This window comes from Canis lupus, chromosome 26 (assembly GCF_011100685.1).
Source record: "Canis lupus familiaris isolate Mischka breed German Shepherd chromosome 26, alternate assembly UU_Cfam_GSD_1.0, whole genome shotgun sequence".
Taxonomy (NCBI): domain Eukaryota; kingdom Metazoa; phylum Chordata; class Mammalia; order Carnivora; family Canidae; genus Canis; species Canis lupus.
This window is the reverse complement of record NC_049247.1, coordinates 18976114-19002199: the sequence shown is the minus strand read 5'-3', so window position 1 is coordinate 19002199 and position 26086 is coordinate 18976114. Positions and strand designations below refer to the sequence as shown.

At 49.5% G+C, this 26086-nt stretch overlaps 1 protein-coding gene across 1 annotated transcript in view; it reads left to right on the top strand.

The window, feature by feature from the left end:
- The window catches only part of WSCD2 (WSC domain containing 2), a 116154-nt gene that overhangs the window by 44089 nt on the left and 45979 nt on the right, over positions 1 to 26086 (top strand). Inside the window, 2 exon segments of the mRNA XM_038575454.1 lie at positions 15766 to 15891; positions 16729 to 17659. Of these exon segments, the coding sequence (XP_038431382.1) occupies positions 17281 to 17659 (379 nt within the window). The 5' untranslated portion in view covers positions 15766 to 15891; positions 16729 to 17280.

Here is a 26086-nt window from a genome sequence, read left to right as displayed (position 1 = left end):
GAGCAGAGCCCAGTGCCCTCCAGAGGATTCCTGTGCTCGTTCCAGTTTGAGAACCCCTGCTTTGTACCCTGAGGATCACCTGGAAGCACTGAGTTGCCTAAGTGAATCAGATCAAAAGGCCACATCAGATCCCAGACGGAACCTAAAGCTTCAGCCCCAGGTGGCTTACAGCCCGTGGCTCTCTGGCCTTGAATGTCATCCTCTCTCTGATTTGGAAAACTTCAGGAACCAGCGTGCTGTTTGAGCAGTAGCAGAAAAGCTTTGGCTGATGGGGCTGGCTTTAGTGTTTGGGATTCCTTCAGAAGTGGTGTGCTCCAGACACTCAACCAGAACTTGCTGGAAGATTCCATGCCTCAAACTACAAATTAGCCATGGAGATGAAAAGACTCTAAGTCAGAGTCCCCAGCCCTGAGGAGTGCATGTTCCCTTTGGTGAGATAAACTTCAATCCAAGAGGCAGCAGTATCATCAAAAGCCCTTGGGAGCCACAGAGCCCTGGGCTGAAATCCTGGCTTTGCTTCTTGTGAGCTGGGTGACCCTGAGTAAGTCCCTTGACCTATTCGAGCCTCAGTTTCTCATCTGTATAATGGAGAGAATAGTACCTACCTTACAAAGTTATGAGCATTTGAATTTACACATTACAAGGTCTGGAAGCTAACAAAGTGTCATTGTTAGTGCTTGAAACCAACCCAGATCCCAAGATTTTATTTTATTTTTAAAAATTTTAATTCCAGTAGAGTTAACATACAGCGTTAGTTTCAGGTGTACAATACAGCCATTTGATAATTCTATACATTACTCTGCACTTACTGGTGGTAAGTGTACTCTTCAATCCTCATCACCTATTTCACGCCTCCCCCCTACCCTGGACCCCAAGATTTTAAAAGCCGAAAAATCAAGTTGTCCTCTCCCTATTGGCAGGGGCCCCATCTTCTTTGTGGGGTGGAGGGCACCATAGCACTTGGCATGTTACAGGTGTGTAATAAATGCTTGTTGAATGAAGAAATAAAATCATGTTGTGATTTTTAGGGGAGAATTTAGGGAGGTTTAGGGGAGAATATTGGGCTCCTGTGGATCAGAGCAGAGGTATTTTGAGGTGAGGAAGAAGAACCTTTCCCCAGAGATGATGCACGTGAAGTTCCTGCAGGAGAAGGTCTCACCATAGATAGATCCCTTGGTTTGGGTCAGGCCTGTGGGGCAAACCTTGGTTTGGCAGGTGGCTGGGGCTCAGTGAGTGTTGGATAAATCAATGAGTGAATTGTAGTTTGAATGGGAGGAGGGCAGGAAGTAGGAGCCAGAAGACATTTTAGGTGGTTTTTGTGTCTTCCAAAGGAGAAATTGAAGGCCCAGAGAGGATAATCCACTTGCCTGGAACACATAAGCATAGAAGGGGCTTGAAAAGTTGGGGAGAAGGAGGAGGATGGGGAGTGAGAGACCAGACTTGAATCTGAATCTTCACCTGGTGCCTGCACTGGGCTAGGAGCTTCAGTGCTGAGCCTCCTTCCATTTTCACAGCCACCCAGGACCAGTACACAATTGGCAGGGCCTCATGCAAAATGCAGATGCTTCCCTGTTGGATAATTGTTAAGAATTTCAAGAGGCAGCAGCAGAGCAATAAACCAAGTACAAGGTCCCAGGGGACCACACACCCAGGGAAAGCGCCCTGCAACCACTTGGTTTGCAGGCAAGGAAACCCCAGCTCAGACAGGCTGCATATTTCACCCAGGACACCCCACTTGTCCTCCGGTGTCCGGATTTGAACCCACAGACCTTAGTGGTCATCTAGTCCAGTCCTTCATTGTGCTAACCTGCCCCTGAGCCTGCCCCCCACCCCCTGCTGAGGCTGAACATCTGAGTGCCCTACTTGCTTCCCAGGACTCTGGGCAGGGAGGAGAGAAGCTTCCCTGCCCCCAGGGGCCCTATTGCTGCAGGTTGAGCACCCAGCCCGCCCCCTGCCTCCCTTTCCCTCTCAGGATGTAAGGAGACAGACCTCCCTCCTTCCTTCCCGGGGCAGATTTATTCCTGGGGGTGTGTGGGCAGATGCATGTTTGTGTGGGGGATGTTTGTCTAAATTTAAAGACATCATGACAGCAACAGCCTATTAATGTTGAGACTGGGGAGTCTCTCCTTTAGAAGAATCACGAACAAGCTGACAGAGCAGGTGCCGCCCCGGTTCTAACTTCTGCCCCAGGCCCGCCCCTCCCAGCTCCAGCTCTGTGCCTGCCGGGCCCCCTGGCAGCAGGGGGTAATAATAGGCGATGGGGGGGGGGGTGTGACGGAGAGATCACTGGTTATGGTGAGCCCTTGGTGATGTATGCAAGTGTTGAATCACCTTATCATACACCCGAAAAAGTGGCCTGTTTGTGCCCATTTTATAGGTCTTGAGTTACGAATTGACAGCTGACGTAGGGTTTCAGGGAGTCCCTTACATTCCAGAACCCCAGTACCCTCAGCCAAGCCTTGGCTGCCTGTGTTGGTTCAAACAAAGTTAGCAATAGTTTTGATTGTGTTGAGACCCAGCAATGTGCCCAGCCCTGTGCTAATAAGCATTTTATGTGTGTTACTTGGGCAAACCCTATATTTCTTTTATTTATTTGCTTTATACAGTAGGCTCCATGCTGGGTGGAGGGCCTGAACTCACAACCCCAAGACCAAGACCTGAGCTGAGATCAAGAGTCGGATGCTTGGATTGAGCCACCCAGGTGCCCCTTGAGCAAAACCTTTAAAACAACCCATGCAAGGGTGCCTGGGTGGTTCAGTCAGGTGTCCGACTCTTGGTTTCAGCTCTGGTCATGATCTCAGGGTTGTGAGATGGAGTCCTACATCCACCTCTACACTTAGCATGGAGTCTACTTCAGATTCTCTCTCCCTCTCCCTCCTGCTCACACACACTCTCTCTCTTTCTCTTTCTCTCAAAAAAAAAATCTTTAAAACAACCCATGCAGCAGGGACCATCATTCATCCTGTTTTATGGATGAGGAGCCTGCAGCTTGGGGAGATAAGAGGCTTGCTTATCTTTTCAGTGCTAGTGATGAAGCCAAGATCCCAGGTCAAGTCTCACTAACCCCAAAAGTCATGGGTTCTCCATATTTCTTTCTTCTTTCCTTTTTTTTTTTAAGATTTTATTTATTTATTTATTCATGAGAGACACACAGAGAGGCAGAGACACAGACAGAGGGAGAAGTGGGCTCCCTGTGGGGAACCTGATATGGGACTCAATCCCAGGACCTCAGGATCATGCCCTGAACCAAAGGCAGACGCTTAACCACTGAGTCACTCAGGTGCCCTTCCATCTCTTTCTTTAAAAAAATTTTTTTAAAGATTTGTATTTATTTATTCATGAGAGACACAGAGAGAGAGGGGCAGAGACACAGGCAGAGGGAGAAGCAGGCTCCCTGCGAGGAGCCTCGATGAGGGACTCGATCCAGATCCCGGGATCACACCCTGAGCCAAAGGCAGACATTCAACTGCTGAGCCACCCAGGCATCCCCTCCCATCTCTTTCTTTAGACCACAGCCAGTCAGAGGGAAAAAAGGAAAGACAGGCAAAAATGACCAAAAAAAAAAAAAAAATCACCTCTACACCTACCCTGCAAGAGGTAATGTCTTTATGTACATTGGTGAGTTTCCATCCAGCTGTTTTTCTCTGCCGAAGGGGACAGTCTTGCTCCAGGCAGCTGACCTTTGGCGTTCTGTAATTGCTGAGCAATTTAGAGATGCCTGGAAATATATAATTTATGTGCACATCTTTCATCCTGGTCACTGGAAGGCAGTGAGGCATGGCTGTCTCCCAGGGAGAATTTCAACCTTGACACGGGAGGGGATGGGATCTTAGGGGCTCAGAACAGAATTTCGTAATCTGAGAACCTGCCAACATTGAAGCTGACCCCAGTACCCCCATATAGAATGCTAGGTGTCAGGGATCCTGGCGTGGAACCTTATAATCAATCTCACGACATGTGCTCGCTTCAGCAGCACATATACTAAAATCTCATGACAGACAATTTTGGGGTAAAATCCTAGAAGTAAGATCTAGAAACAGAGACTAAACTCTGTAAATCTGGAATCAGAGGGTTCAAGGGTGGTCTTCGGGTCCATATCTCTGTTCTTTTGGCAATTCCAGGAGGTAAGAAGCCATGCTTGGTCCGAATGAGAAGCTCTGGTTTCTGGGTTTAGGTGTGACCCTAAACATGTCTGGACTAATCATTACATGATGTCTGCTCTTTGTCATATGTGAGTCAGGATGAAGGTTTCCTGCCATGTGCTCTGAACGGGGGATGGAGAAACAGGTGGGTGCATATGTACATGTGCTGTGAGGGGAGGCGACAGGCATGGGGATGTATGAGGTCATGCATGCGTGCGTCTCTGGTGGTATGTATGCTCACACGCTACCTTCTGGATGGTGTCCAGATGGCGAACCAGGCAGCTGAGGTACTGGGCAGTTTCCAGCAGTGGTTACCCTCATGGAGGGGATGTCTCTGTGTTGGGTGCCAGCAGATCTCCTTGGGCCACTAAAGGCCATGGTGAAGATACCACAGGGGTCTGAGGACCCCCGTACCTTCTGTAAGCCCTCATTCCCAGCTGAGGAGCCTCAGGGGTGGCACCAGCTCGATGAGCAGACCCTCCGGAGAAAGGCCTTCTGGGCCTGGCGGGCTTCAGAATCAGCCCACTCGCCTGCAGCGGTTGAAGCACACTGCTGTAGCCAGAGGCAATGTCACGGGGACGTTGTGATTAAGGTTCTGGAGTCAGACAGGCCCAGGGTCGAGTCTTGCTCTGCCACTCACCAGCTCTGCCTTCTGGCCAGTTGACTGGCCTCCCCAACCTTGATTGCTTCATCTGTAAAGTGAGGTTAAAGCCAACCTGCCGATAGAGCCGCTGGGGAGAATCAGTGACATGGTGTAAGCAGAAGGCCCCAGCACCTAGTAGGTGTGCAGTCAGCAGTTTATACATTGTCCTTTTTCCCTAGGGAGGGCGTCAAGGCTTTCCCCTGGGGTCCAAGAGGCCTGGGTAAGAGTCACCGGCTGACTCCACCTTCCCCTTTGGGTCAAAGTGGGGAAAGTGGCCTGGGGATTGTGAAGGGTCTTCCCTCCAGTTCTGTTGGGCTAAGAGCCCACTTCTTAGTTCTGCTCTAAGACTGGGGTGGGTGGGGTGCTCTGGAAGGGGAGAGAGCTTGAGCATGCACAGCTGGGCTGGGGGCTCAGAGACCCTTTCCTACAACAGACACAGATGCACACCTCCATATACATTTGCACATGCATACTAGACCTCCACACCTACACACACATACATACATACATACAAACATGCATACACCTACATACATACACACCCATGTCCCCTCACAGATACAGATATACAAACATACACGCACCTACACAGACATACACACGTACACATAGATACAGAGGTACAGTCAGACATCTATATAGATACACACATGTACATACACCAAGACATACACAGACACACATGCACACCTACATAGACACAAGCACACACATATTCTCACACACATACACACTAGCTTGGGCAGAAGGACTGGGCTGGAGGTTTGAGGGTGGGAGCGAGGGTTCTTGCTGGGGAAACCGCTGGTGAAAACCCTTCTGTGGTCCAGCTGCTAATAGGAGCTGTCACTGGTCCTAAATTAGATTTTAATCCGCCTTGGCCAGCGGGGGGCCAGCAAGTGTCAAAGGGGTAGGATTGACTTGTGGTGAGGACGAGTGGGGGGAGGTGGCGCGGAGGTGAGGGGGCTGGCAGGGAGAGAGGCATGAGCAGGAGGAGGAAAGTTGTAGGGCAGCGGGCTTGGTTTGGGAACTGGCGCCCCACTGGCCTGGCTGTGGAACCCCGGACAACCCTTGAACCTCTCTGAGCCTCAGGTTCCTCATCTGTCAACCCTCAGACTTGCTCTAACAGGCTTCAAAGGAGCTTTTTACTTCTACGATTCTATGGTAGCATAATAACAATAGTAATAATGATGGGAATAGCGGAAACTTACTGAACCCTTACTGGGGTCCAGGTCCACGGGAGGCGTTGCACACGGATGGGGTAGATTTCATCTGACTGTCCCTGGGCTTCAGTTTCCCCTTCTGTAAAAGGAGACTGTTTCCCCGAGGCCAATGATCTCCAGACTTCTTCCAGCTGTTTGTCACCTGTGCTAAGGAACTTGCTTAAAGACCAGAGGGGGGTCTTTGAGCTCTGAGGACTGACAACCCTATCTATGCCTTTCCCCCTGTGATCTCCACCCCCAGCCTCCATTGCTGATAAAGGGCCAGATAGGAAATAATTTAGGCTTTGGGGGTCACGTGCTGTCTGCTGCTGCTTATCCTCCTCCTCCTCCTCCTTCCCTTCTTTCTCCTTCTCCTTCTCCTTCTCCTTCTCCTTCTCCTTCTCCTCCTCCTTCTTCTTCATTTGTTTTTATTTAAGTTTGATTTGCCAACATACAGTATAACACCCAGTGCTCATCTCATCTTTGCAACCCTTTAAAAACAAAAGCCAGGGATGCCTGGGTGGCTCAGTGGTTGAGCATCTGCTTTTGGCTCTGGTCGTGATCCTGGGGTCCTGGGATCCAGTCCCACATTGGGCTCCCTGCAGGGAGCCTGCTTCTCCCTCTGCCTATGTCTCTGCCTCTTTCTCTGACTCTCATGAATAAATAAATAAAATCTTTTAAAAATATATATTTATGTGCCATTCTTAGCTCTAGGGCTGACAAAAGCCAAGAGACAGTTTGGCTGAGGTCACAGTTTGCTGACCCCTAATAGCGACAAATGTTCTCACTTCATCTAAGTGCTTGACGTCCCGTATGGTCAGGTCAAGACCAGAGCCTGCCCTTCTGGCCAGAGTTTTCCCCTGAGCCCCACCTAGAAAGAAATTCTAGAGCCACCACCGATCCAATGAAGGGCCAGGACCTCAGCCTGCCCTCAGCCCTGCCAGTCAACCAACATTTCTTGACACCAGCTCAGCCTTTGAGAGCCAGAGTCCTGGCCATTGTCTCCTGGGACAGGAGGGGCTCCTTGGAGGCCTCCTCCGCACCTCCTCACTGTACATGGTAGGAAACAGGTGTGCAGTTCTGACCTGGTGGAATGGGGTACACGCTCTCCCCAAGCGGTCCTCTGCACTCTGACCCTGCCCACCTGCTTTTGGGATGTGCTGCGGCTCTTTCCCACTTCCCACTCCACACTATGTCCTCTCTGCCTGTGACATTCTCGCCCCAGATCTTCCCAGGGTCTCACCTTTCTCATTGATCGGGTTTCCACTCAAATGCCTTCTCAGTGGGTTCTCCTGCAACTGCTCTACCTGGAGTGGCTGGCTCTCCCCTGCTATTCTCCATCACTAGGGCTTTCAGATAATTTTAATGGACGTACAGCGAGAACAGCACTGTAGGTTAGGATCCAGAATGTACACGCATGCACACACACACACACACACACACACACAGCAAAAGGTTCACAAAATAATACATCTCCTTTGCTGCACGTGAGGCAGTAACAGCTCACTGTTCCCACCTCTCCCATCCTCTCCCCTCCCTCCCTTCCTCTCTCCTTCCTCTCTGTTCTCTGATACCCCCTGTAGGTCTGCCCCTGTGGGTAAACATTCTGCCCAGAACCACCAGAGCCATCCATTATCTCCCCCAGACAATTAGCAACCTATTAAGGAACTCTATGCAAATGCACACTAATTGACCCACGACAGAGCAGCTCCTGGAGAAGGATGACTCCAGATGGCTTAATGATAGGAATTTAGGGCCTTTCTTTAGAAGTCCCACTTGGGGAGGAAAGTGATCTGGGCTCTGAGGAGGGCTGCCAGCTGCCAGTCTGACAGGGGAGGCCAGGGGATGGAGTGAGCTGCACCTTTGGGTCCCTTTCATTGAACCATTGGTCGAGGGGAGCGGTCCCTTCACCTCTTAACCCTCCTCCCTGCTCTATCCCTTCTTGCCGCTACTCTAGTGGGTCTCACCTTTTCAGGTGTAAGATTGCATTCCCTCTTTTTAATAGACTTTTTTAGAGATTTTATTTATTTATTTGACAGAGAGAGTGCACACAAGCAAGGGGAGTGGCAGGCAGAGGGAGGGGGAGAAACAGACCCTCCACTGAGCAGGGAGCCCAATGTAGGGCTCAATCCCTGGACTCTGAGATCATGACCTGAGCTGAAGGCAGATGTTTGCTTTACTAGCTGAGCCACCCAGGCACCCCAGATTTTTACTTTGTAAGGCAATTTTAGGTTTACAGCAAAATTGAGCAGAAAGTACAGGATGCCTCCTGCCCTACATCTGCACGGCCTCCCTCACCATCGACATCCCACACCCAGGGTAGAACATGTGTTACGATTGGTGGACCTACACCAGCATGGCCCTGTCACTTGGAGCCCATAGTTTACATCGGGGTTCGCTCATTGTGGTTGGTGTACCTTCTATGAGTTTGGACAAACCCATAATGACCTGCATCCACCATTGCAGTATTACACAGAATACTTCCCTGCCCTCAGAATCCTCTGTGCTCCCCTCCATTCTTCCTTTCCCCCAACCCTTGGCAACCACTGGTCTTTTTACTGTCTCTCTGGTTTTGCCTTTTCTAGAATGTCCTGTAGCTGGAATCATACAGAACGTAGCCTCTTCAGGTTGGCTTCTTCCACTTACTAAGATGCATTTAAGTAAGGTTCCTCCATGTCTTTTAATGGCTTGAGAGCTCATTTCTTTTTAGCACCGAGTAATATTCCATTGTCCAGATGGACTGCAGCTTATTTACCTGTTCACCCACTGAAGGACATCTCGGCTGACTCCACATTATTACAGTGATGAACAAAGCTGCTGTAAGCATCTGTATGTAGGTTTTTGTGTGGACCTCAGGGTTCAACTCCTTTGGATGGATGCAAAGGAGCACAATTTCTTACGATGGTAAGGTATGTTTAGTTTTGTATGGCTGCCCTTTGAACACTACCTCCAGCTAACTCTTATTGAGTCCCTGCTATATACCTAGCTCCATAGTAAGAAAAGTACCCACATTTTCTCATCCGGCGCTGTCTCCAGGCCTGGGAGGCTGGCACTTAGCCCTCCGTGAGTCAGGGACCCAAAGCTTTCTTGGCTCCTCTGTCTCAGTCTGTTTTCTTCTTCCTCTCTCTGCAGACTAACTTTAGCTCTTTCTTTGGCCATGTGATGACAGCTTCTAGTCCAAGTGACAGGCAGAGATTGTTCCCGTCTCAAATCCCAGCTCCACATTCTGGGGGAGAGGGGGCAAGAATTGATGGGTCAGTTTTATATCTGAGTCCACTTATGGTCACCTGCAATGCCAGTGGGCATGTTTTATGGTATAATCATGGCCGCTGGAGCCTGCCCCCATGAGCAGGGGGTTGGAAATCACTCACTAGACAGACTCACCCCCCAAAATGTGCCCTCCACACCTACCTTGGGTGGTCAAGATTGATCAAAACAACTCACAGAATCTTCATTTTTTTCTGTGAAGTCTGGGCAAATGGTGTTGATCATGAGAAGTGGGGAGATGCTTTGTTGAGTTGGCCAAAGTTGGGGCAGAGTATGACCACGTACTGAGAAATTGTTACGTAACGCTCAGTGGAATGCAGGATTTGGAGCCAGGCTGCTGGAGAGTGAACTCTGCTCCACCACTTCCTAGCCGTGTAATGTTACACAGATGCCTTAGCCTCTCTAAAACCTCAGTTTTCTCATCTGTAAAATGGGGCTGACCAATTAGACCTTTCTTTTAGGATGGTTAAAAGTGCCCGACACACAGTAGGTGCTCAGTAAATGTAAGTACATCCTATTATACGGTGCTATGTATTTTACACACATTAGCTCATACTTTTATACCCTTCCAGTGAGGCAGTGGAGATTGGCCATATTTTGGTAGGTGAGGAAACTGAGTCTCAAAGAGGCAGACTGCTTGCTGAAGATCACACAACCACCGTATGGCTGAAGCAGGTTCAAACCAGAAATGTCTGCCTCTCAATCGGTTCTCCCCTGCTCGTTTCTATTCACTGTGGCCCAGCAAGTTCTCCACAACAAGTGAAGATGGCCATAAAGTTTGCCCGCAGAGCAAGAGGCACTGGAGTCATTACCCAGGGAAACTAAATTTTAATATTTATTTTTAATGGGGACCATATGCTCCTTTTGATTTTTTTATTTAATTACATCATGGCAGATGGCTGGGTGTTAAAGGCCATTAAGCTAATGGCACTTTGCCTTCTCATTTATTTTCCTGAGTTTTGGGAAAGATGAATGATAATGGACGCGGATGGTGAGCTGTGGATGCTGGGTGATGGTGGGTGAGTCTCGTCCTAGGAACGGAAGGAAGGAAGTATGGGGGCTCTGAGACTCTTCTTGGTGCCTGTGTGAGCCTGGAGCAAGGTTTTGCCCGTGGCCACAGACACAAATGTGCAGAATCTTGGACACTATAATCCCACTTCTAGGACCCCCAAAGCAAGTCTGTATGTACCAAAGCACTCATTGCCCTTTGCACAGAGTGGCCAAAAACGGGGGAGCCAACCCAGCAGGTCCACTGTGGACACAGTGGCATCATTACACTGTGGACACCTATGAAGGAAGGATATATCCCAGGGGTGGGGGGGAAGTCCATGGACCATATAGGGGTGTGAAGTTCTTCCCCAGGGTTAGTTGGGTTAAGAGAATTCTATATTCCTAAAGACCATGAGTGGAAATCATGAGACTGGCAAATAATTTATAATGGTCTATTTGGGGCTATTTCATTACTTTTTACACTTGCCAAAAGAACTTTGATTAGACTGCCAGAGAATTGTTTGAGGGATGGTTTCCCGTGTCTCCAAGCTCAGGAAGGATCCTTCCATGAGGCTGAGATTCCACTGAGAGGGAATGGGTAAGGGGGAGTTAATTGTTCTGGTGCTCTACTTGGTGTGTGCCCGTGTATCACGACACGGAGGTTTAGACAGTTAGGCACTTGAATTCATGCTCCGTGTCTTGCGAGCTGTGTGCTTGGGCCAATCACTTCATCTCTGTGAGCCTTGGCTTCCCCATCTATAAAATGGGTATAATCATAACTGTGTCTACAGCATCCTGACTCTTTTCCTTCCCTGAGTGGGGAAGGAAAGACAGGGAAGGGAAGAAACCAACAGGGTGTGCTGTCAAGTCAGCTATCATGGAGGGAAACTGAGGCAGAGTCCCTCCAGGGAGAGTGAGGGAGTCTCTTTAACTCAGCCTGACAGTTACCCTATCACAGGGATGAGGGAACTGGGGCATTTACACCCCAGCTCCCATCATTGCTTCCAAATGGCATTTGGGAGTTAACTCTCTGGGTTGGGCACATACGAAATCTGTTAAAGATCTCTCAGATTGGTGGGACTCCCTGTCTTTCCTTCCCCACTCAGTGGTTGAGCGTCTGCCTTCGTCTCAGGTCGTGATACCTCGGTCCTGGGATCGAGTCCTGCATCAGTCTCCTCACAGGGAACCTGCTTCTCCCTCTGCCTGTGTCTGCCTATGTCTGTCTCTCTCATGAATATATAAGTAAGATCTTAAAGAAGAAAAGATCTCTGAGATTGGCAAAACTGCAAAAGGCTGACAACGTTAACTGTTGATGCCAGTTTGGAGCAACAGGAAGACCCGTACACCAACTGGGGGGGGGGGGGATTGTCAGTATAGCCTTTTGGAAAACCAATCAGCATTTCTTTGGGTTATCTTGAGATGCTCACACAGTAGGCTCTAGGAATTCCACTCCTGGGTATACGTACATCCTTCATTCTTGTAGTCGGGTATTAGGAGACCACAAGTTCCAGTGTTTGCAGCAGCTGGTGAGGGGAATTTATTCTACCCCAGCCATACATGTTAAGAATTGACAGAGAAGCTCTCTGCAGGAAAATAAGGTCCTTCTACCAGAAAAAAAAAGGGCACTGGGCAGGCAAAACCACATACATTACCTACAAATTATTCTGATAAGCAGTAGTGGGTAGGTGACACTTGCCCACATGAACTCATTTGGTCCTCACACAAATCCTGTGAGAATAGTACTATGATTTCTCCCATTCTACAGATGGAGAAACTGAGGTACAAAGAGGTTAATAATCACCTCCAAGGTTCTCAAAGGGATTAAATGGCCCAATGGGGATATGATGCTCAGCACAGTGCCTGGCACAAAGTAAATGCTCAACAAATACTGGTGATTTCTGTCTGATGATATTCTTATCATTAGGCCAGTACTAAAATTTCATCTCTGGTCTGGGCTTCCGGTTTTCTGGAGAGCCCCGAGTGTGTCTCCTACCCAGAGTGCAAAGATATCAAAACTTCACAAACCTGATTTATTGGGAGCTCTCTCTTGGCTCCCATCCAAGCTCGGATGTCTCGGAGGGGTCAGCTGATTCCTGGGGCTGGTGCCCTCAAGTCAAGTTCTAAGGGCCAGAGAGGGGGGGGGCACCCCTGCCCAGACTCACGGGCTTCCAGCCAGACCTACCTGCCCCCACAATCTGGAAGGACAGCTCCATGGCCCCCCCAGGGGAGAGAGCCATGGGGCAGTCTGTACCTCCTATTTTCCCTGCCTGCAGGGCAGCTCTGCCCCGCCAGTCATTTTCTTGGCAGCTCAGCACCAGCGGTTCATTCGCTGCTAAAAATAGGCTGTGTTTAGACACTCTGAGGCTCCAGCTGGAAACACGAACTGCAGTAAGTAACCAAATGCTACCATTCTTGCAAAGGGGGCCTCTAGCCCTCACCCTTGTGGAGACTCACGCCAGCCCTGGGAGGGAGGCAGGCTAGGGATCAGTTCATCCGCCACATTCAGTGGGGAAACTGAGCTCAGAGGATTCTTATGCAGAATGGAGAGGGATGGAGCCTGAGAGCTCATCGTGAACACCAACTCCAGCCCTGTGGGCTGCCACTTCCGACCCTCCCAAGATCCCAAGAAGAAGACTCTCTGGTTGGCCCATTTCATAGAAATCTGCAACTCACAGAGGGGAGGGCACCTGTCGGGGTCTCACACCAGTTAGTGACAGGTGAGAATGTTGCCGGGATTGTGGTTTCCAACACGTAATGGGCACACAGAGACGGAGAGGTGAAGGCCAGCATGTGCCCCCAGCTCAGGGATGTAGATGCGCCGTCTGTGGGCTGGGGAGAACCATCACCTGCCTCGGGGGTTGCTGGGAGGGAGGGGTTTGTGAGAATGTTCGCAAAGTCTTTGAATGCAGTGTCCAGCATGTAGTAGGTGTTCAACAAATGGCACTTGGTTTTGTTGCCCCATTCCCTCTGAGGTTAGAATTTCTGTCTGGAGAGAGAGACAGAGGGAAAGAGACAGAGTAGTCTTCGAGGGTTCCCTTGGGGAGGTGGGGCTGCAGCTGAGTGGGGAACCCTGAACCCCAGGACCACCCAGAGCTGAGAAATGGAAGTCACCATCTCCACAGAGCCCTGAACATTGTCCTCTGAGGCTGTCACCCGTGTCCTGATGTCAGGGTTTCGGTTTAAGCCCCCAGGGGAGGTCAGAGGCCTGACTCTTTTTCAAGAATTTCTGGTACCTCTTGGGGACCTTCAGATGCTGGGGCTCACATGAGGAGAGAACAGACAGGGCCCCCCCACCTCTGTGGATCCCAGGTTCCCGGGGGGGCTCTCCCTCTGGGCCCCTCCCTCCCGGCCCTGGCAGGGGGCCATGCGTGGCTCAAGTCAGCCCTGCCCCCGGTTCCCTGGAGGAGCCCCTCCTCATCGCAGCCCCTTCCCGGGTGGGGCCCCTTCACTCCCCACATCACCCATGCCTTCGTCTCTTCCTGTTCCCTGCCAGCTTCTAATGAGCTCATTATCCTCTTAAAACCCATTTGGCACCCACTTAGAGAAAAGATGTGTTGAAATAGAAAAGAACGAGAAGGGAACAACAAAAAAGGACTAGACCCAGAAATATCCTCAGAGAGACAAAAAGCCACAGGGAACGTAACAGCCAGAATCTCTGCCGTCTCCACGGCAGCAAATGTGCTGCTGAGGCAAATGCCTTTGAAGGCTGCTCACATGTGCCCTTGAGAGGAGTGGGGTGGGGGAGGGGGGTGTGTGCTTTCCTGGAGCACCTACTGTGTGCCAGGCAGTGCCTTCCTACCTTTTAAAATACAGTCCTCCCAGAAGTCGTATCTTTTGGGAGGTGTCAAGATTCTTATGCCCACTCTCCAGGCGAGGCACTTTGGTGGGCAAGAACAGGTGTTGACCCAGTCACATACCTGGTGGGTGGAAGAGGTAGGATCTGAACCCAGATCTGTCCACCTCCGGAGCCCATGCTCTTGGCTGTCTGCTTCTGAAAGGGCTAGTGTCCCCCTGTCTCCATCCCCATGATGGCTGCTGGCTCTTTCTCAGCCTGGCCCAGCTGCAGAAACATCTGGCAGGTGTGTAATCTGCATGGAATACGATGGGTCACCACCCACTGCCTAGCAGTTTTCAAAGCTGATAAGAAATTGAGCTTTCTAAAGTGTCGGTGTGACCATGAAACTTAAGTGGATCCACACGCATACAGTAAGAACATAGTCCAGACTCCCGAGCTTGGTGTTCAAGGCTCCTCACAGCTGTGTGGCCCTGGATAGATTAGCTAATCTCTCTGAGCCTCATTTCTATCTTCTGTAAAGTGGCTATAGATCTCCCTCATATAATTGTTTTAAGGATTAAGTCAGAATACGTTACGTGTTCAGAGAAGTGTCTGGCACATAATAAGTGCTCAGGAAACATTAGCTATTAATATTAATTGCTGCTCTGTGTCTACTACAGGATTTGTCACTATCTAGTATAGTGATTCAGTATGGTGGTTGATTAAATTGCTGTCTCCCTCAGTAGACTGAATTCTCTGGAAGTAGGACCCTGGATTCTTTATTCCCGCATCCCAAGCACACACAGTAGGCAAGCAACACACAGTTTTGAATGCATGGAAGAACAGGTAGAGGGATGGGTGAGGGGAGAGCTGTATGGATGAATGGGCGGGTGTAGTTCAGATGGATGGAGAGGTGAATGGATGGGTTAATGAACAGATGAATGGTGGGTGGTTGGATGGATGGGTAGGTGGATTGATGGATAGATGGATTAAGGAATGGACGATGGATGGATGGATAGATTGTGACTTAATGGATAGATGAGTAGGAGAACTGATGGATGGATGAAGGAATGGACAATGGATGGATAGATTGTGGCTTAATGGATAGATGAGTAGGTGGATTGATGGATGGATTAAAGGATGATGGATGGATATATTGTGACTTAATGGATGGATGAGTAAGAGGACTGATGGATGGATTAAAGGATGATGGATAGATAGATGGCTTGATGGATGAACAGGTGGTTTGATTCCACAAAAGCATGGATATGGGGCTTTTGGATCTGTTTCAAGTGCCTAGAACAATAACTGGTGCATAGTAGGAGCTTAGTACTTCGTCCCGGAATGAACAGAATGGCATATGGAGGACTGATGAATTCTACCTTGAACCACAGTTAAAACTCCCATGCTGCTCTGGTTGGGAGGGGCTGTTACCATTCAGGACCTCCAAAGCCTGCCAGGTAATCCTGTGCCAAGATTGTCACAAGGCCCCCTGCTGGTGATAATATGAAATCACATTGGCCTGAAGGTGTATTCTGTTTCCTAATTTACATTCTGTTTTCATCCTGGCTAATGATCCTTAATGTTTACTCATAAAGCAGTGCCCTTGGGCCTCTGAGCCCATCGCCTTTACCTGAGGGCACCTTGTTACACCTGTAGGTTTTCCCTTCTACCAGAAAGTCTGGTTTGAGAGGTTCAGATCTCCATATGTTACCAGGCTCTCAGGTGATTTTTTTTTTTTTTCCTCAGGTGATTTTGAATCAGATGCTCCTTGGACCACACTCTGAGGGGCCCCCTGTTAAAGAGTGAGCCACTGGGTGACTGGGAGACAGTGGAGATGGGCTGCTGCTTCAGGGCCTCTCTCTGAATCTCCAGGTGATACCCAGTCCATGTGGGACAAAAGCTGAGTCACAAAGGCAGTGGTTGAGAACTGTGGTTTTTGGATTTGGACTGTCCTGGGTTGAAATCCCAACTCCACCACTCACTGGCTATGTGTCCTTAATTTCCTAATCTATGAAGTGGGGAAATTGTTACCTCCCATGGGAACACTGGGAAGAATGAATGGGTGACACATGTAGAGGGCTTGGCACAAAGCTGGACATACTGTAGATGCTGAGTAAATGCAGAGGGAATGACCATGTTGCTAAATAATCCTGATTTCTTTTCCTTTTCTTCCTTGGATAGAAGAGAGAGGCTACAAATTTGATCTCCCCCCTTTAGAATATGAGCCCTGTGCAGGGAGAGAACTTGATGTCTCTGGTTCACGGCTTTATCTCCAGAACTTAGCACAGCACCTGCTACATAGTAGGTACTTGCTATGTATTTGCTGTGGGGGAGAAAATGAATTTGATCTGGTTTAGAATCAGCAGGATCCAGCAGGCAACTCTAGGAAGTACTTTTTGGACTTAAAATAATTCGCGAATTAGTGTATATTTGACACATACGTAGGAAGTGCGGGGCATAAGAACTTGTGTTTGTCCAAGATAAAGCTTGTCTCCAAACATGGGCCCAGTAGGAGTCAAGGCCCCAAATTCCCAGTTTGGTTTAAAGAAAAAGGTGGTATGCTGGAAGACCTGGCATTGCTGGATGCTTCAGCATTGGTTGCCTCCCTTCTCTTGGGCCTCTGCTTCCCCCTTGGGAAGGTTCAGAAACCCTTTGAGCTCTGGCCTCTGTGAGGGGGCTTCTTAAGCCTGTGTCTGTGCTGTTTTGCAGGTGGCAGCCTTGAGGCTTAGAGCTTGAGCTGATGGAAGGTGACCAGCTTCTGTTTTCATGAGGTGGACACTGAGCTTGGCCCCCAGCTTCAGAAGGAGCCAGAAAACTGCTTTGGGTGAACTCATCCAGCCCTCACGGTCCCGAGGAGCTGAGAAAAAAGGCGAGAAGTGAGCTGCAGTCCTGGTGGCCGACCAAGTTCTCCTATGATTGCTGTGGTCAGAATTCTTCAGGAACTCCCTGATACAAAGAACAAGATGTAGGAAAATAAGACCAACTCCTGGGCGTTGGGCCCCTTTTGTGGCCCAGAGAATCTCACCTTGACCGGAGGGCTTCATTCACTTGGCCTCAACCAAGTGCTAGACTTGGCCTCCTCTTCTGGTTTTGGGACGTCACCTTCACAGAGGGAAGAAGACTGCAGACCCCCAGGGGTTCCATCTCTAAGGGAAGCTTGGGAAACGCAGCCCCCTCGCTCCCCTTGTGGAACACTCCCCTCCCACTCCACCCCAACCCCGCCAGCTGAGCCCCAGCGAGCCAGTCCGGAATGATCCTGCTATGGCCAAGCTCTGGCTCAGATTCCAGCGGTACTTCCGCAGAAAGCCCGTGCGATTCTTTACCTTCCTGGTGCTCTACCTGACGGCCGGGAGCCTGGTCTTCCTGCACTCGGGCTTTGTGGGCCAGCCTGCTGTCTCCCAGGGCCAGGCCAGCCCCGCCGTGGGGGTGCCGGCCGAGGGCGCCGAGCTGCCCTTCTTGGGTGACCTGCATCTGGGCAGAGGCTTCCGGGACACGGGTGACGCCTCAAGCATCGCCCGCAGGTACGGACCCTGGTTCAAGGGCAAGGACGGGAGTGAGAGGGCCAAGCTGGGCGACTACGGTGGAGCCTGGAGCCGAGCCCTCAAGGGGAGGATCGTCCGGGAGAAGGAGGAGGAGCGAGGTAAGAGCGGTAGGCAGGGACGGTGGCCAAGGAGAGTGGGGGGCTGAGAAAAATACAGTAACAACTCCCAGGTCTCAGTGTTTAACAGGAACCAGCTGCCATACAGCTAGAGCTACCAGCATGCCAGGGGGTTCACTGTCACCCCCATTGCAGAGGAGAAATTCAAAGCTCAGATTAAGTAACTTACCCAAGGTCATGAAGCTTGTAAACAGCCAAGCATGGATTTGAACCCTACCTCTGTCAAGATTTCAAAGCCTGACACTTCCTTGCAGCCTTTTTAGTCTCGTTAGATAAATACACATGAGGATGAAAGCAGCACCTTCTGAGCACTTACTATGTGCCAGGCACTTTTTTAAGCACTCTGTGTGCATTGAATTGTTACTACAATTCCGTGTGGAAGGTGCTGTGGTACCCATTTTAGGGATGAGGAAACCGAGGTACCAGGATCCCAAGGCTGCATAACTAGTAAGGGGCAGAGCTTGTGTTCTACTATGCCACCTGTCGGTCCGGCTTGCTGGATGGCTTAGGGGATGGCACTTGGAGGGTGTCACTGCCATGGTCATATTTCCGTGCATTTTCTTACCCTTTCAGTCACAAAGCTCTTTGTGAGTGTGGTAACTTGTCTGATTTCCACTGTGCCCCATGGACTTGAGCAAGGAGTGTGATCCTATGCCCAGGTCACACCTCTGGAGACTGAGGCTTGGTGAAGGGAGACCCTTGCCCCCTGATGGTCTCCCAGAGTCTGCTGAGGTCTGCCCATTGTCTGCCAGCATGTGAGAGAGGAGCCCACAACCCTGCAGTTCTTGAGATGAACACAAATGCATGTTTTGGGAATCCAGGCCAGATGGTTTGGGAAAATCCACCACGAATCAGGACAAGAGGAAAACCTCCCCAGCCTCTGTGTTCCCTGCCACATGTCACATTTCCGTGGTGATTCAACTCCTAGAAAACCCCTTCTCTTGCCTTGGAGGGAAGCAGGATTGGTGGCAGGGACTCACTCCAGGGGAGCACATTCCCCTGCTTCGGTCCCACCCTATACCTGGCTCCGAGGCCATCCAGGAGATCCCACCTCCCCACCCTCGGGGATTTCCTAGAATCTGCCTCTTCAAGACCCCAGCATTCACAGGGAGGTGGAGGAGAAGGTGGGGGTGGTGCCAGAAGAGACTGGGGAACTTGGATTCATAGTCCAGTTCCATCCCTGCCAGCTGTGTGGCTAGGCAAATGGCTTTACCTTCCCATGCTTTTGTCATGTTTTTTTTTTTTTTAATGTTTTATTTGTGTGGGGGGCGGGGGTAGAGACACAGGCAGGGGGAGAAGCAGGCTCCCTGTGAAGAGCCTGATGCAGGACTTAATCCCAGGGCCCCCAGGATCATGACCTGAGCTGAAGGTAGATGCTCAACCACTGAGTCACCCAGGTGCCTGTAGTTTTGTCATTTGTAAACTAGGGGCAGCGGCCCCTCCTGTCTGGGGCTTTTCCTGAAAGCTCACTGAGACAGTGGTTATAAAAGCACTTGGCACATACTAGGTTCTTAAAGGTGATCAGGAAATTCCTGTGGATCTACCTGCAGAAGGGACCCCACTTTGTAGGCATGGATGAGGTGTGAGGTGCTGCATTGACGGAGAAGTCATGAAGTGGCTTCTCTTTCCTTCTCCACACACCTGACTTTCCCCCACCACTCTCAACTCCTTTCAGTAATTTGCAAGCTCCAAAGTTTGTTAGAAGCCCACATCTTAGGATACACTGTAATCCCACTTAGGATAGATTCCAGAGTCTCCTACCGTGGTCACCTCTTCAACCTTATCTTGGAACACTCTCCACTGCCCCTCACCACCCCACCCTGCCCCACTGTCCTTCCTCTTCTTCGCTGAATGCACCAAGCCCGTTCCTAATGCAGGGTCTTTGGCCAGTTCTTTTTGTGTGGGATGCTCTTCCTCTGTATCTTTCCATGGAGCCCTTCTTCCCTTCCTTTAGATCCCCAGTCTAACTTTGCCTTTCCATAGAGGCCTTCCTAAGTAAAATGGCCCCACTTTGTATCTGGTCACAACCATATCCCCTGGTTTTATTTTTGTGACAGCACTTACCACCATCCAGAAGCATCCTGTTGATATGTTTGCTTCCTTGTTTGTAGTCTGCCTCCCCTACTTTAGTCCACTACCACCTCCATGGGGGCAGAGCCCTATTCCCCACCCCCACCCCAGGCTGTTTGTTCAGTACCTGGGACAGCACTCGACACTGACATGGTGATCATACTTCTTGAATGAATGGAAGATTGGATGGACCCATGAATGAATGAGCATCCCTCAGTCTGGAGTGCCTCCAAAGGTCAACTCCACTCTTTCTCCAGCTCTCATCTTTGCTCACTTCCAGGAAATTGTTCCTGATCTCCCACCAGGCTTGATCAAATGATCCTCCTTCCTCTCTGGTCCTTGTCAGGGTCCTTAGGTGAATCTAATTACCTGTGCTTGTCAAGGTTCTGAATAGAATATGAATTCCTTCTGGTGTAGTTGATTCAAACAACACTCACAACACCTCCCAGTTGTTGTGAGAATGAGCTCTCACTGCCACCACTACTAGCAATTACTACCATTTCTTAAATACCAGCGCCACACCAGCCCCTGTCCTGTTTGTTTTTGACGTATTAAAGATTTTAAAATTTTTTTATTTATTTGAGAGAGAGAGAGAGAGAGAGAGAGAACATGAGCAGAGGGGGAGGGGGAGCGAGAGAGGGAGAAGCAGACTCTCTGTGGAGCAGGGAGCCTGACACAGGGCTCAATCCCAGGACCCTGAGATCATGACCTGAGCCAAAGACAGATGCTTAACCAACTGAGCCACCCAGGTGCCCTGTTTTTCACATATTATTTGAGTGAAATGATATACGTAAAATGCTAATCACATCTCCTGGTTCATGATAATAGGTCACTTAATAGTTGTTGTTCTTCTCAGTAGTAGTAATAATAGCTACTGTCTATTGAGTGATCATTGTGGGCTAGACCATGTTGTAAATTGCCTTATTTAATTTCACCAATTTAATTTCAGCAATTCAGAATGTTAGAGACCACTGTTATTCTGTTTCACAAATGGGGACAATTTTAAACTCAGAAACCCAGGTTACACGGGGAAGTGAGAAACTAAGATTTGAAACAAGGTTCATTGAATTCCAAAGCTGGCGAGCCTTTTCCTATACCACACTAACCCCTGTGCCCCCTGGAAATCGTATATATTTTACAAAATGTAAAGAGAGAAGGAAGAGAAAATAAGAAAGAAGCCTGGAGCCTAGAGCTCACAGCAGGCAGCCTTTGGAATCAGGCAGCGTTATTAAGAAAACACAAATCTGGCCTGTCCTTGATTAACTTATTCGGAGTTCAGCGAGGAAAGACAACGTATTAGATTAACGCTAATAAAAACAAGACGCTTCTCTGACCTGACGCTGAACACATTTGGTTTTTCTCTGAAGCTGGCAAGGGCTCTGCTTGATGCAGTGATGCGGGACTTCAGCTGTAAAGGATTCAGAACCCATCACGGGGTGGGAGGGGAGGGAGGCCCTGCTCCCTGACTGGCCTGGGGCTGGGTGAGAAGAAGCCTGACTTCGCGAGTGGAGCTGGCGCCTACAGTATGCCATGCACCTTGCCGGGTCCTTTACGTAACTGCCCCCCCCCCTCCGCCCCCCGAGAGAGCCTGAGCAGCCAAATTAGGGCCCAGCTTCCAGTTCTGCAGCTTGCTGACTGCAGCTTTGGGCAGGTCACTTCACCTCTCTGAGCCTCTGTTTTTCTTTTGGGGATGAGAAGTGCATAACAGTAGACGGCTATCAGATGATTCTAAAAGATAAATTGATTGTGTGCTAAGTGCTGGGCACTCTTCCAAGCACTTTGTACCTATTACATCACATAATCTTCACAGCAACCCAGTGAGGTGGACACTGTTACTAACTTCATCTTAGGGGGGAGGAAACTAAGGCACAGAGAGGTTGAGTAATTTGCCCAAGGTTGTCCAGTAGGAAAAGGGAGTAAACTAGCAATTTGAACCTTGCTGGTCTGAGTCTTAACACCTGAACCTTAACCATCATAGCAGCTCACTTCTCGGTGTACAGGAAGTGCTCAGCACAGAGGCTGGCATTCAGTAAGCACTTAATGTATGCCAGTTATTACTATCAATACTGTAATTCTGCAGAAGAAAACAGAGAAGCAGATGTGACTTGCCTCAGGTGACACAGCTAGCCATGTGCAGAGCCCATACAGAAGCCAAATCCAATTTGATTTTGAAGCCCGGGCATGGGGAGAATTGGTCTGCACTTCTGGGAGGAATAGCAGAGCACCCATTCCTCGTCTTCTTCAGCTGAAGATACAATCTCTGCAGCCTGTCGAGGGTCTAGTCTACATCAGAAACTGCATCAGAACCCTCAGCTTTATACCAGGCAGCAATTGAAGCCCCATCACAGATAAAAAAACAGAAGCTCAGAAAGGTTAAGTGACTTACTCAGTGTCACACAGCTGCTAAGAGGCAGAGGTGACTCCCAATCCAAGTCTGTCTATAGCTCTTATTCTTAACTGCTGAGCTATACATTCCCATCTCCCTCCCTCCCTCCCTTCCTCCCTCCCTCCCCCATCCACCCCTCCACCCATCCATCCCTCCATCCCGTATTTATCACATACCTAACTCAAGTAAAATGATACATTTGTATGTTTAAAAAATAGCTTTGTTCTGACTCTCAAAATCACACGTGGTCATTGTAGAAAAATCAAAATGCACAGAGAGATGAAAATAAAAATGGCCCAGAGCTTCATCTACCTGCAGCCACAGCCAACACTTGGTGTTGTATCCTACCGTCTCTTTCCTTCATGTTCGAATTTCCCAGGCACATGTTGTATTTATATAGCATTGTATCTTGCTTTTCCCCGTGCTAGCACCTTTTCCTGGTGTTAAAAATCCTTCTACATTGCACCTCAATTATTTCTAATTTGAAAAAGTAGTGGACAGTACCTGGAGAATTGCTTAGAAAAGTGTTACAGTGGGGTGGGCCAGGGGATGTGGCATCCTAAGGGAAGGATCCTGTTCAGCCATGGGGTGTATCATGGCTGCCTTCTTGGAGGAAGAAATTGTTGAGCTGAGTCTGTAGGACTTGTAGGCTTTGACGGGAGTGAAGGATGCCTCCCTTCTACCCCATGGAAGCCTGGGTGTGAGCAGAAAATTTCATTCTCTGCACTGGGAAACCCAGACAGTGCTGGAGTGGTCATCTTGAAGGATGGAGAATCCAGGGTGGCAGAGAAAATGACTCTTGAGTCTCTGTTCTGTGCCAAGGCTCAGTGTATAGGTTAATCCTACTGACAATCGGTTTGAACAGTACCCGTTGTATTACTGCTCTGGGTCTACTATAACAAAGGAGCAGGAACTGGGTGGCTTAAAGCAACAGAAATGTATTCTCTTGCAGTTCTGGAGGCCAGAACAAAATCAAGATGTCAGCAGGGGTGTGCGCTCTTAAAGACACCAGCAGGGGAACCTGCCTTTCTCCTAGCTTCTGTCATCACCAGCAACCCTTAACATTCCTTGGCTTGCGTCTGCAGAACTCCAGCCTCTGCCTCTCTTCACATGCCTTCTCCTTGTAGCTGTCTTCAGATGGCCATCTTTTTATAAGGACACCGGTCCTATTGGTCGCCCTGCCCCCACTCTGATAATGCCCTCATACCTTCAAGAATCACATCGACAATGACCCTGTTTCCAAATAAGATCACATCCTTAGGTTCTGAGCTCAGGGGCTCAGCTTTTCTTTTGGTTGGGGGTGGGACACAGTTCAGTCCATCTCACTTCTTCCTTCCCAATTTCCACGCAGGAGAACAATACCTCCAACAGCTTAAGTCCCATTGCAAGGCTACTGCGAGGTCAGGTCCAGACCCCAGATTTGGTTGACTCCAGACCTGGGCTTCTTCTAGCACATCGTAAGGCCTCCTGTTTGTGAATCGACTCATGGACAGTAAATCAGAGGAATACAGATCAGTTCATATTTAGTTATCCTTTTAACAAATTACCTTTATTGAAGAGAGCAAAATTTCTTGAAGATTAATTGAAGCCAAAGGAAAAAGGAAAGAGGGGGGAAAAATGCCAAACCACAGTCAGGAGGACTCTTCCAGATGCCTGCGCTCTCCCGGGCTTACCCCTCACAGGGTCCTGTGCTGGAGATGAATAGTACAGCTGGGACAACTCTGCCATTTCAGCAATATTTGGATAGCTACCGAGATGAGGTGATAGATTGTGTGAACTCGGCCATTTATCCCCCCTCAAGTGGCCCATGATTTTTTTAAAGATTTTATTTACTTATTCATGAGAGACACACAGAGGCAGAGGCAGAGGGAGAGGAGAAGCAGGCTCCCAGCAGGGAGCCCCATGCGGGACTCCATCCTAGGACCCGGGAATCACACCCTGAACCAAAGGCAGACCTCAACCACTGAGCCACCCAGGTACCCTTGGCCCGTGATTTTGTCCGTTTCACATACGTCACGTCCCCCTCATCTTGGAGACATTGTGCCACCACAGCAGGATATGAAGGCAGGGCGCTGGGGAAAACACTGAAGCGGGTTGGCAGGAACCACACTGACAAGGTCAGCAGGTGGCAGGTGCTGGATGGGTGGGTGGGGCGGGGGATCATGGTCGTGCTGGCTACAGCCTGCACGGAAGGGTCAGTGGGGAGGTACACACCAGCACTTGCCCGGGATAGGAAGGTAACTGATTCAGTGTTTGTTTCCTGACCCACAGAGCTCAGCCCGTCCATCCGGTCAGTGTAGCACGCCCATGTTTCTCCAGGGCATTTTTTTTAAAAAGATTTATTTATTTATTTATTTATTTATTTATTTATTTATTTATTCATTCATTCATTCATTCATGATAGACAGGGTGGGGGGAGAAGCAGGCTCCATGCCAGGAGCCTGATGCAGGACTCAATCTGGGGACTCCAGGATTGCACCCTGGGCCAAAGGCAGGCGCTAAACCACTGAGCCACCCAGGGATCCCCTCTCCAGGGCATTAATGAGGGACCATTTATCCTCTCTCCATCCCGCTGATGAGGAAACAGAGCAACTTCTGTTCCTCTAACAAACCTCTGAGCATGTGCTGTAGGAGACATCGCAGCCTGATGCCTGGCCTGGTGGGAGGGACAGAGAGGAGGTGGCACAGCATTTAAAAGCCCAGGCTTTGGGGCAGATGGACCTAAGGTCAATTCCCAGCTCTCTTCTAGGGGACCCTCTTTCCCCTGCCCTTCCCTGGGTGGTCTCACTAGCAGGGACAGAGATGTCCTCCCAGGCCAAGACTCGCTGTGGTACACAGGAAGGGACAGCTTTGGGAACAGACAGGCTTGGGTATGGATTTGGTCTAGACCCTCACAGCTGGGTGGATTCATCAGCTTAGCTGGAGGACTGACATGTGACTCAGTGCTACTCTGGTGGCAGGAGACAAAAGCCCATCTCGAGCCAGCTTAAGCCAAAGAGAAAATGCATTGTGTCTTGTCACCCAACTACGGAAGGGACTGGCATTTCAGAGGAGTGATTTGTGTCCTCTGTTTCTTTGTGACTGCCCTCTCTGGTTGCCTCATTCTCCCAAAACAGCTGACTCTGGTGCCAGGGATCCTGGCTCTTGGTGGCTCTGGGTTTAGAGACTGCCAGCGCCATCACCTAAGGGAAATAGATTTCTTTGTCCTAGCTTTGATCTGTAGGAGTGGGCCATGTGCCCTTCCCTGGAGTGGTCAAGCCGTCACTGGCTGGTGGGAGGGATGATGTAATTGGCCCTGCCAAGGTTAGGGTGAGTAAGGTCGGTTAATAATAATAATTTTTTAAAAAGGTGGTGCTTTGAAGGTGCAAACAGTATCATGACAGCCCATCACTTCACTCCAAAGAGGACACGTGTACGTACATATACATGTACACTCTCACCGTTGTTTAATTTCATCTAGCACGATCCACTATCTCAGATACAGCCAAATGCCCCTGCCCTCACCCTTAGGTGAGACCATCCAGAGCCACAGCACATGAAACTTCAGGCCCAGCATATCGGAGCAGTAGCGTTTCTCCCCATCACGTCTCAATGTGGCTCTTAATGATCCTGGGCCAAGAGGAAGAGGTCCCTCCCCACAAATAAAACGAGTGAGGACAGACCTGGGTTTAAAATTTGCGAGAGAAACTTACAGGATATAGGAACTTGGGCAGATTTCAAAGCTTCTGATTCTACTTAGAAAAGATGAAAAACAGAAGTGGTGACCAGTCAGAACATATGCCAGATGCCAAAATGCACTCCCTTCTAAGGCAGGCAGGTGTAATTGTCATTAGGATCAGTTTCCTCACCTATAAAATGGGTTAATGAGAAGCGTCTGAGGGTGTGAATTAAAAAAATGCTAAGCAAAGTTAGCCAGAGAAAGACCTATACATATGATTTCACTCCTACATAGA